This window comes from Mobula birostris, chromosome 8, assembly GCF_030028105.1.
Source record: "Mobula birostris isolate sMobBir1 chromosome 8, sMobBir1.hap1, whole genome shotgun sequence".
Lineage (NCBI taxonomy): Eukaryota > Metazoa > Chordata > Chondrichthyes > Myliobatiformes > Myliobatidae > Mobula > Mobula birostris.
Genome location: NC_092377.1, coordinates 101,548,286 through 101,559,690, shown reverse-complemented (window position 1 = coordinate 101,559,690; position 11,405 = coordinate 101,548,286). Strand labels below are relative to the sequence as shown.

General features: G+C 41.2%; 1 protein-coding gene across 2 annotated transcripts in view; it reads right to left on the bottom strand.

Annotated features, from left to right (window-relative positions):
• The window catches only part of LOC140201542 (kinesin-like protein KIF13B), a 271,092-nt gene that overhangs the window by 11,671 nt on the left and 248,016 nt on the right, over positions 1–11,405 (bottom strand). For both annotated transcript variants that reach the window (XM_072265811.1, XM_072265812.1), the window contains exons 37-38: positions 5,990–6,123; positions 2,599–2,655 (exon numbers count right to left, since the gene is read on the bottom strand). In XM_072265811.1, the coding sequence (XP_072121912.1) occupies positions 2,599–2,655; positions 5,990–6,123 (191 nt within the window). The remainder of the gene's footprint in view (positions 1–2,598; positions 2,656–5,989; positions 6,124–11,405) is intronic.

Here is an 11,405-nt window from a genome sequence, read left to right as displayed (position 1 = left end):
AAGGAGAGTGTGTGGGAGTGTAAAAGAGGTATACCTGACCAATATTTGAAAAAAAAGGTTTGCTTGTTTGTAATGAGCTAATTCCTTAAATGAGACAATTGTTCAAAAGTAATTTTTAAAAATCTACTTACACATATATTGCAACTCAGAGGTTTGAAAAGTTCAATTCAACTGCAGTCACCATTATGTCGGCAAACCAGCAGCCAAACACAAGAGTGAGATCCTCATTATACAGGTTAAGTAAAGAATATTCTTGAAGGAGATTTAGTAACGAATACAAATACAAGAAATAGTTGATAATCTTCAATCCTTGACTGGTCTTGTACCGCACACCACAGGTAAAGATTAAAGGTGAGCTGTATTTGTCATTTGTACATCGAAACATGCAGCAAAATGCATTGTTTGCGTCAAATCAAGTCAGTGAGGATGTGCTGAGGTCACTATGCTTCCAGCACCAACACAGTATCTCACTAATCCTAACTCATGTGTCTTTGGAATGTGGGAGGAAACCAGAGCACCCAGAGAAAACCCACACGGTCATGGGAAAAACGTACAAACTCAGTTTGTACTTACAGACGTAGCAGGAAATGACCCCCAATCTGACAGCTGGCACTGTAAAGCGTTTGTGCTAACTGCTATGCGACTGTGTGGCCCAATTCCCAAAGTCTAAGGTAGGCTTCTCAGACTCTATATTCCAGCTAACAAGCTCAGAGTGATCTGACTTGGAAAAAGTTCAAGGTTTAAAGTAAATTAATTATCAAAGTATTATATGTCACCATATACTACCTTGAGATTCATTTTCTTGCAGGCATCCACAGCAGCTCTGAAGCATTGTTAGTCACTCAGTGCCATCACTTTGTTTCTCCCCTCCTTGAAAGTCTACTTAAGCATCTCTCCTGGACCCTCCCTTTAACCCACAGCACACAAACCCACATAGGCTTTTCAAACTTGCAAGGCAGACCCAAGTCATTTCCTCAGGCCTACAAATACATATTATTAAGTGCACAGAGACATGGGATGATTATAAATAGACAATAGATGCAGAAGTAGGCCATTCGGCCCTTCAAGCCAGCACCGCCATTCACTGTGATCATGGCTGATCATCCACAATCAGTATCCAGTTCCTGCCTTATCCCCATAACCTTTGATTCCGCTATCTTTAAGAGCTCTATCCATCTCTTTCTTGAAAGCATCCAGAGACATGGCCTCCACAGCCTTCTAGGCAGAGCATTCCATATATCCACCACTCTCTGGGTGAAAAAGTTTTTCCTCAACTCCATTCTAAATGGCCTAACCCTTATTCTTAAACTGGCCTCTGGTTCTGGACTCACCCATCAGCGGGAACATGCTTCCTGCCTCCAGTGTGTCCAATCCCATAATAATCTTCATCAAAGTTGCTGGTGAACGCAGCAGACCAGGCAGCATCTCTAAGAAGAGGTACAGTCGACGTTTCAGGCCGAAACCCTTCGTCAGGGTCTGACGAAGGGTTTCGGCCTGAAACGTCGACTGTACCTCTTCCTAGAGATGCTGCCTGGCCTGCTGCGTTCACCAGCAACTTTGATGTGTGTTGCTTGAATTTCCAGCATCTGCAGAATCCCTTTTGTTCCTGTAATAATCTTATATGTTTCAATAAGATCCCCTCTCAGCCTTCTAAATTCCAGAGTATACAAACCCAGACGCTCCAATCTTTCAACAGATGACAGTCCCGCCATCCCGGGAATTAACCTTGTGAACCTATGCTGCACTCCCTCAATAGCAAGAATGTCCTTCCTCAAATTTGGAGACCAAAACTGCACACAGTACTCCAGGTGTGGTCTCACCAGGGCCCTGTACAGCTGCAGAAGGACCTCTTTGCTCTTATACTCAATTCCCCTTGTTATGAAGGCCAGCATGCCATTAGCTTTCTTCACTGCCTGCTGTACTTGCATGCTTGCTTTCAGTGACTGATGTACAAAAACACCTAGATCTCGTTGTACTTTCCTTTTTCCTAACTTGACTCCATTTAGATAATAATCTGCTTTCTTGTTCTTACCACCAAAGTAGATAACCTCACATTTATCCACATTAAACTGCATCTGCCATGCATCTGCCCACTCACCCAGCCTGTCCAAGTCACCCTGCATTCTCATAACATCCTCCTCACATTTCACACTGTCACCCAGCTTTGTGTCATCGGCAAATTTGCTAATGTTACTTTTAATTCCCTCATCTAAATCATTAATATATATTGTAAACAGCTGCGGTCCCAGCACTGAACCCTGCAGTACCCCACTGGTCACCGCCTGCCATTCCGAAAGGGACCTGTTAATCGCTACTCTTTGTTTTCTGTCAGCCAGCCAATTTTCAATCCATGTCAGTACTCTGCCCCCAATACCATGTGCCCTAATTTTGCCCACTAATCTCCTATGTGGGACTTTATCAAAGGCTTTCTGAAAGTCCAGCTACACTACATCCACTGGCTCTCCCTTGTCCATTTTCATAGTTACAAATGTTGGCCATCTTTCATAATTTAGTGAAAACACAGTGAAGAGTCAAAGATATTACAAAAGCATGTGATGTAGCGCTGAACCTTTGCAAACCCAGGTTTTATATACTTACATCTTTGTTCTGTTCAACATCGAGGCTAGCGGAATGCACTAAAATCTGGGGAACAGACTACAGAAAGAAATATCATCATTAATTATCACAAACTCAATACCACTCAAAAAGTCAGAACATAAAATTCCTCACATTGCCACTTACAATTCTTGTTTACCAAAAAACAAAAGGTCTCACAAACTATTTCATGTTCCCACCCAACATCAAAACAAAAACTGCATTTTAATATAATATTCAGTGAGTATAAAGCAGGGCACACAGCCAGTGGATAGGGGTGTCTAACATTAGAGGGCATAGGTTTAAGGGCATGAGATTTAAAAGAGATAAATGTTACACACAAAAAGTAATTGCTTATCTGGAATGAGCTGACAAAGGAGGCGGGGACAATAATAACATCAAAGAGGCATCTGGACAGATTCATGGATGAGTAGGGCCCAGAGGGATATGGAATTAACACAAGGGTTCAAAGGGCTTGTTTCTAAACTGTAGAATTCTCATGACTTTGAAACATAAAGAATTTGTGAAGATCCTATATAAAAATGCTCTCCCTTACATTTGTTTTGTCCTAAAATAAAGGTATGCAGGCTGCTGATCAACTGCTATTAACTGAGGTTAGTACAGATGGGTGACAGGGTGGAAATACATCTCACCTACCATAACGGTGAAGATGAAGAGTACGAGGCTGGCAGGGGCACGTTGCCTGTTTCTGTGTGCTCTGACTCGAAAATCAGCACTGATTTATTACAACCAGCCAAGTGAAGGCGCTGCACTTGATGAATAAAGTCACAAGGCACCAGTCAGTCACTTCCCAATCTAACCACAGCTTTGTTGCATTGACTGCATCTGGACACCAAAAGATCCAATATTCCACTCCAGAGAGGAGGTTGGTGGGGCAGGGTGGGGATCGGTGGGGTGGAGTAGAATGGAAAACTAACAGCAGCATAAAAATGAGAAAACTGTAAAATTAGCTAAATATAGGGATATTAATAACCCCTTGACCTTTAGTGGAAGATTCCAAGATAGTGCTGGCAAAACACAGCAGCATCTTGCAAAGCTATCAAAACTACTAACTATTCTATTAAATATACTATACTTTTTCGGGACTGTGATCACTGCAATCTGCAGCCTGTAATTCCCCTTTGGGCACTGTGCCTTTGAACCGTCTGTACAAGCCGACGTTTTTGTGGTATCCTGAATGATTCAGTGAACTGGACTGTCAAGAATGCAGGCAAGGCTACAGCAGCCGTGCTGGACTGGACAATTAAGGCCAAATTGAAACTTTGAGCCATATTGAAGCGGTGGGGCCTGGGCCCCAAGAATGAAAAACAAACCAATGTTTAGCCAACTTAAGTGCCGTGCCAGATTATAAAGGTTAATGCGTTAAGGCAGAGAGCAAAGGACAAACTGGCGTTCAGCTCACTGCTCTGTGAGCATGGAGAATTTTTGGCCAGCTAGGTCAGGTAAATACCTTTACGAGACTATAGAATTTTGTGTCCGTATTGCTTAATGCCTGGATCAGCAGAAAATCTTGGTGTAGCCTTCTAGACTACTGCTGTAGACACAAGACTATGTGATGCAGACCTCTAGCCTACAGCTGTACACCACAAAGCTACGTAACTTAGGTGTCTTCCCTCTAGCTTGTTTAGAAGAATATCAAATATGGAAATGTTGAACAAACCATACCCGTTAGAATCAACTATAAAGAGGGTACGTGTACTGATTGTAAGAGGAGTCATTGCTCTCTGGAGGGACAGCTCCTCGTCTCACATAAACAGAGTCTCCTAACAAATACCTGGGTCTGAGTCTTGTGTGGAAAAGGAAATTCCCGAACAGTGAAGCTTTATGTGCCTCAGCACTGAACTGATTCTGCAGCTGTAGCCTGCAGCCATCGGCACTTGCCCCAGCACCAAACTGGCTTCACAGCTGTGAACTCACTTTTGGGGACGCCAGTCCTTCTTCTGTGTATTATTTGTTTACTCTTTATTGTCTGCATGATTTTTTTTTTCTTTTCTCCCCCTCCCCCCCCCCCGCCACATGTTAGTTGTGTGACCGTCTTTGCAGTGTGGGTTTTTCTGTGGATTCTGCTGTGTTTCTTTGTTCTGTGGCTGCCTGCAAGAAGATGAATTGCAAGGTTGTATATGGTCTACATACTTTCATAATAAATATACTCTGAGCTTTGAGGTAGTCTTCATTTACTTCAGGGACATTTTGGTCCAAATTGAAAACCCAGTCAGCACAATCAATATATATTTCCAATCAAATTCAGAAAATGTTTCCCAGAGCTTTCCATATCCCACTCTGCAAATATTATCATTGGTTAAACTGATTGATACCTCAGTCCTACACAGCCTGGTTTGATGGACATATCAGGAGAATACCTACTGTTTGAACCTGCCATGTTCATGATAACTTGCCAATACCTCTGCACTTAATTTTAGTTTACAATTCAGTCAAGGCCAAAATCATCAATGGGGAGGACAGTACTTGTTAGCCCCATCTAATAACTGGAGAGATGGCACCATCAACCACTGCTGTCTTGTGTTGACAAGGTACCAAAAGTGCTGGGAGGATTCTGATCCAACAGTGTAGAGGTTAAACACAGCTCCAGGAAAGGATAATATGCAGGGTTGATCTGCCTTCTGTACCTGTCCTTCAGAATGAGCATGTGAGCATTTGGCTGGAAATGGTGTACATTAAGAGCCAGGCATGTATATTCAAGATGACGGCAGGGTGTCATTCAAGCAAGCTATTTGATTTTAAACAGACTGGTCACTTGGAAACACTGTGGTTCTAGATCACTGACATGGAAACTTTAAAGACTGGGACAAAAAAAAAAAAAAAAAAGACATTTGGATTTCTGACCACCTAATTTCCCCTTCTCTGCAATTTAAAATTACACAGAGTTTCTTACTGTAAGGATTAGCTTTATCTGTCACATGTACATCAAAACCTACAGTGAAATGCACTGACAACCTACACGGTCTCAGGATTGTGCTGGTGGCAGCCTGCAAGTGTCGCCATGCTTCCGGTGCCAACATAGCATGCCCACAACATACTAACCGTAACCAGTGCATCTTTTTGGACTGTGGGAGGAAAGTGGAGCGCCCAGAGGGAGTACATGTGGTCACGGGGTGAATGTACAAACACAGTGGAATGATTTGCTGACACCGTAAACTATTATGTTAGCTGCTACGCCACTATGCTGTCCACTGAAACATTATCTCTATTTCTCTTTCCACGGTAGCTGCCAGACTTGCATTTCTGATTTCAATTAGCTCCCTTCACAGACAGCAGAGTCACTTGCATCCTTACTGCACCCACCATGAAAAGAAAATGAAGTAAATCTGAGTATAAAGAATATTGCAGCATGCATGCAGTTACAATTCCTCACCTGACTTGGCAGAGAAGGCGACTTTCTCTTCTCCTCATCTCGTACAGGGAAAAGCGATTTGAGAAGTTTGGGCATCTGAGGTACAAAGGCCTTCACTGGAGTCAAGTATGAGGCTGCCAGCACTGACAACGAGTCTGAGAAAAGATGACAACACCGACATTATTTCACGAATTTCCCTATAAGCAAGATGGCGAGGATGGACAAAAGGAATGTTGAAATCAAGCCAGCATCCACCACTTGCTGCTCTTCAGCTTGTTCCACACTCGCATCACCCCGAGTTAAAAAGATCCCCCTCTCGTTCCCCTTAAATAGTTCACCTTTCACCTTTAATTCATGACTTCTAGTTGTCGTCTCACCCAACCTAAATGAAAAAAGCCTGTTTGCATTTATCTTAACTATACTCTCATAATTTTGTTTACCTCTATCAAATCTCCCCTCAATCTTCTACATTCCAAGGAATAAAGTCCTAATCTATTCAATCTTTCACTATAACTCAGATCTATCTTTAAAAAACACGTTTGTACTGTAGTATCCAACTCTCTTCAGAAGCACCCCATGACAGCAGAACAAAGTGAAAGACTTGAGTACTGACCAGATGTAGAGACTTCTCGACAGAAAGACATCTTAAGCTATGTTAAAGAGGTGTTGGCGAGATTGGTTTATTGCCACATGCACTGACATAGTGGAAAGCTTTTGCTTGCATGCCATCCAGTCAGATCATTCCATGCACACATAAAAGGAAATGAACAGGAAAGCAGATTGAAGTGTTACCATCACAGATAAAATGCAGTGCAGGCAGACAAAAAAAAAGGTGCAACAAGGAAGACGGAGAGATCAAGAATTCATCTTTTAGGTATGAGAGATCAATGCAGTGATACCAATTTAAAAAGTTATTTTTCAAGATCTTTTTCAAAATAAATTGCAGTAAGATCGTCATTTTATTTAAATTGTGTTTGTTTATCTTTTCCCAATGGCAGTAAAGCACAACAGCACCAGAGAGACTCAGGTTTCCTGGAAAATTGATGGAGGGCCACATGGGAGGGAAGGGGGAAGGGTTAGGCTGATTTTGTAGTTAGTCAGAGATTCAACAGAACATCGTGGGCCAAAGGGCCTGTTCTGTGTTCTCAGGACTACAGAAGATCCATTTTGGTGATGAGCAGATACTCCAATTCTTTGATTGGCATTCTCACACTAAATCCTGAGACATTGAGTCAGTCAGTTGCTCAATTCCTTCAGCAAGTGTGGTCAGTTCATTTAAAAACTGACTGCAAAATTATGATCTCCTTTCAACTGTACAGGTTTGCTGCATCAATTAAAAAGATAGCACATACAAGTTGTGAACAAAACAAAAAGACACACTGGAAGAGGGATGAACAGAGAATGTGAAGCATATATTTGCAACCAACTTGTACTGGATGTAAATTTGGATCGACGTTGACATATGATTGAAATTCCTTACCGAAACACAGATTCCATTATTCCAGCACAGTGGCATGGGGAAAATATGAGATTGTTAGTTCCAGCACAGCAATGTTTTTCAGATAGGCCAAGTTCAATATTATTGATAAAATATTGTCACATTTACGTCATTCTATTGGACCCAGCAAGGGACTTAACTGCTGTGACTCATAAACAGGCTGGTTATCTTCAGCAAATAACTGAGTTCCGAAACCTTCTCACATATACAAGGCAGAAGCCAGGGTTGTGATGAAATACTCTCCACTTGCCTCAATGAATGTTGCTTCATACATGTTCACAATGAGACAATCCACCCACCATTTTAAATGTGGAGCACCAAGTCAATAGTCTCCACAGAATGGACTGCAATTACTCACTAAGGCTATTCTTGAAGTCCCAGACCCGTGCTCTCGGGACACAAACAGCAGACACACAGAAGCACTATTGCTGGTTTTTAAATCTCTAATGTAACTTATAATGCTTAAAGAGAATTCAAGAGCTACAAGGTCATATTGCAGCTCCATAAATCTCTGGTTAGACCACACTTGGAGTACTGTGTTCAGTTCTGGTCACCTCGTTATAGGAAAACTGGAAGCTTTAGAGAGGATGTAGGGAAGAACTACCAGGATGCTGACTGGATTAGAGAATGTGCCTTATGAAGACAGGCTAAGCGAGCGAGGGCTTTTCTCTTTGGAGCAAAGGAGGATGACGGTGACTTGATAGAGATGTACAGGATGATATGAGGCATAACTTAAGAGGACAGCCTGTGACTTGCCCCAGGTTGAAAATGGCTAATACCGAGGGGCATAATTTTAAGGTGACTCAATGAAATTATGGGTTGGGTGGGATATCAGAAGTACGTTCTTAACACAGATGGGCAAGTGCTCGGAAACACTGGTAGGGGTAGCAATAGAAGCAGATACATTAGGGCATGTAAGAAACTCTTAGGTAGGCACAGGAACAAAAGAAAAATGGAGGACTATGTAGGAGAAAAGGGTTCGGCTGACCTTAGAGTAGGCTAAAAGATCAGCATTGTGGGCCGAAAGACCTGTAATGTTCTACATTAAGACTGAACTCCAGATCAATAAACTAGCACAGAACCACCATTAGAAGGACTAGAAGAATCAGGACACCAGCGTAAGGCAAGTGAAGGAAAGTTTGGGGGAGATGTCAGAGGTAGGCATTTTTTAAAATATATAAACAAAGACTGGTGGATGCCCGAGCAGGCTACTGGGGGTTGGGGGTGGCGGTAGAGGCAGATAAATTAAGGACATTTGATAGGCTCCTGGATGATTTAAAAAAAAGGGCTATGTTGGAGGGAAAGGTTAGATTGATCTTGGAGCAAGGTAAAAGGGCCTGTGCTGTGCTGTTTTATGTAGAACCTTCAGCCTATGCTGTCTGAATACGATGCTAATGATCCCATCTGTCTGCACATGGTCTATATCCCTCAATTCTTTGACTGTCAGTGTGCCTGCCTAAATGCCTCTTAAAATGTTGTTGTATCTGCTTCCACCACATCCCAGGTCGCTAAAACTCTGTAACAAATGGATGCCTTCTAGCCCTCTAATCCAAGTTAGGCAACTGGAACAGCTTCTTCCCCTCTGCCATCAGATTCTGAATGGACATTCAACCCATGTAGGCTTCCTCACTATTTTAGGTTTTTATTTTTTGCTCTCTTTTTGCCTGACTTATTTAATTTATTGTAATTATACCTTTTTATTATGTACTGCTGCCGCAGAACAAAATTTCATGACAAACGTTAGTGATGTTAAACCTGATTCTGGAATCGCTGTGACTTTTACTATGTGAATATACTCACTATGTTGGTAGTTTTGTGGATTATAAGGATATTCTTCTGCACTGAAGACTTATTTTCAGTGTTTATCAGTCTTTGTTTATGCATAACTTTTTATTAATTCTATTGTATTTGTTTTCTTTCCTGTGAATGCATGTGAAAAATTAATCACAGGGTTGTATATGGTAACATATATGCATTTTGATAATAAATTTAATTTGAACTTTATTTTAAACTTTGATCTTGGTGTGGTGATTTGCTCTAACGAAACCTGGTTATATATTGAGTGGAATGCATCTGCCAGAGCACTGGATTACCAATCTGCACATTTTTAATCATGAATTAGAATAATATTTAGTTAGCTGCCCTTTTCTCTTTGTCTGGATTGAAAAAAAGGTCGACGGCTAAATCTTGAACACTTATGATAAATAGATTTTAGTTAACCATCTATTCAAAGTGTCCCTAAGGGAGCTGCCGAGATCTATAGGGATTAGGCATAATACACAGTGGTAGCTTGAATGAACAGGGTGTTTCTACAGCATGGGTTACATGACAGGGTTTACAAAATTACATGATTTGCAAGAAATAGAAAGTTGTAACTTTTAACTAATTTTTCACATCAGTTAAAGGAATTACAAAATACTTTAAATCTCAATAAAGTACAAGCAGAAGAGGTACTGGAAATGTTTATTTTAACTCTCTTTTTGCACTACTGAAATTTTTCATATACATTTACTGTAATTTAGTTTTTTTAAAATGTATTCACTGTACTGTTGCAGCAAAACAACAAATTTCAATGTCACGTCAATGATAGTAAACATGCAAAATTCAGGTCTGATGTATGCATCATCAACAAATAAAGAGAGCTCATGAAATAAAAGACAATTTGGGTCAAAGGAAGAAACTCCATAAAAGACAGCCAATTACTGGGGTTTTTTATGATGGAGGAGAAACTTAATACAACAAGAACAAAACAATACAAATACTGAGGAAGCACAAATATGGGAACGAAGATATTGCTTCCTGTTGTTGACCTTTCATCCAAACTCCACCTTTCACAGATGCTCATCATTTCCAACACCTGCTCTTCTTTCGCAGTTTGAAAAGTAAAGTACCCCAGGTGGAAACCACTTCATTGAAGGGGAGATAAATTCAGTGGCCACTTTATTAGTTACACCTGTATACCTGTCCATTAATGCAAATATCTAATCAGCCAATCATATGGCATCAACTCAACGCATAAAAGCACGCAGACATGATCAAGAGGTTCAGTTGTTCAGACCAAACATCAGAGTGGGGAAGAAATGTGATCTCAGTGACTTTGACCATGGAATGATTGTTGGTGGTTTGAGTACCTCAGAAATTGCAGATGTGTGATTTTCACACACAACTGTCTCCAGAGTTTACAAAAAATGGTGCAAACAACAAATAAAAACATACAGAGAGTGACTGTTTTGTGGGCAAAATGCCTTGTTAATGAGAGAGAAGAATGGCCAGACTGGTTCAAGTTGACAGGAAGGTGACCACACGTTACAACAGTGGTGTGAGAGCATCATCTCTGAACGCACATCACGTTGAACCTTGAAGTGGATGGGCTACAGCAGCAGGAGAGCACACTGTGTCCCACTCCTGTACCTAATAAAGTGGCTACTGTGTGCATGTTCCTCAGCTCAAGTACAATGCATCTGCACTGTCCTTTTCTTTAGGGATGCAAGTTTTATTTTTAAAAAATAGGGTAATGCATCATATGAAACAATTAGAAAAGTAAACTAAGGTTACTAACTATGAGGAGAAGTTGAACAAACTTGAGTAATTTCCCCTGGAGCATCATAAGCTGAGGGGTAACCTGATAGAAACACAGAATTATGAGGAGCAGAGATAGAGTCTTTTTCCCAGGGTGGAAAAGTCAAATGCTAGAGGAGATATTGTGGGGATAAGATGAGGGGGAAGTTTAGAGCACAATACATAGGAGCAGAATTTGGCCATTCGGCCCATGGAGTCTGCTCTACCATTCTATCACCCCTCTCAACCCCATTCTCCAGCCCCCTGTAACCTTTACTCCCTCACTAATCAAGAACCTATAAAACCTCTGCTTTAAATATACCCAATGACTTGGCTGTTTGACTCATAGCATCACAGAGTCATAGAAAAGTACAGCATAAA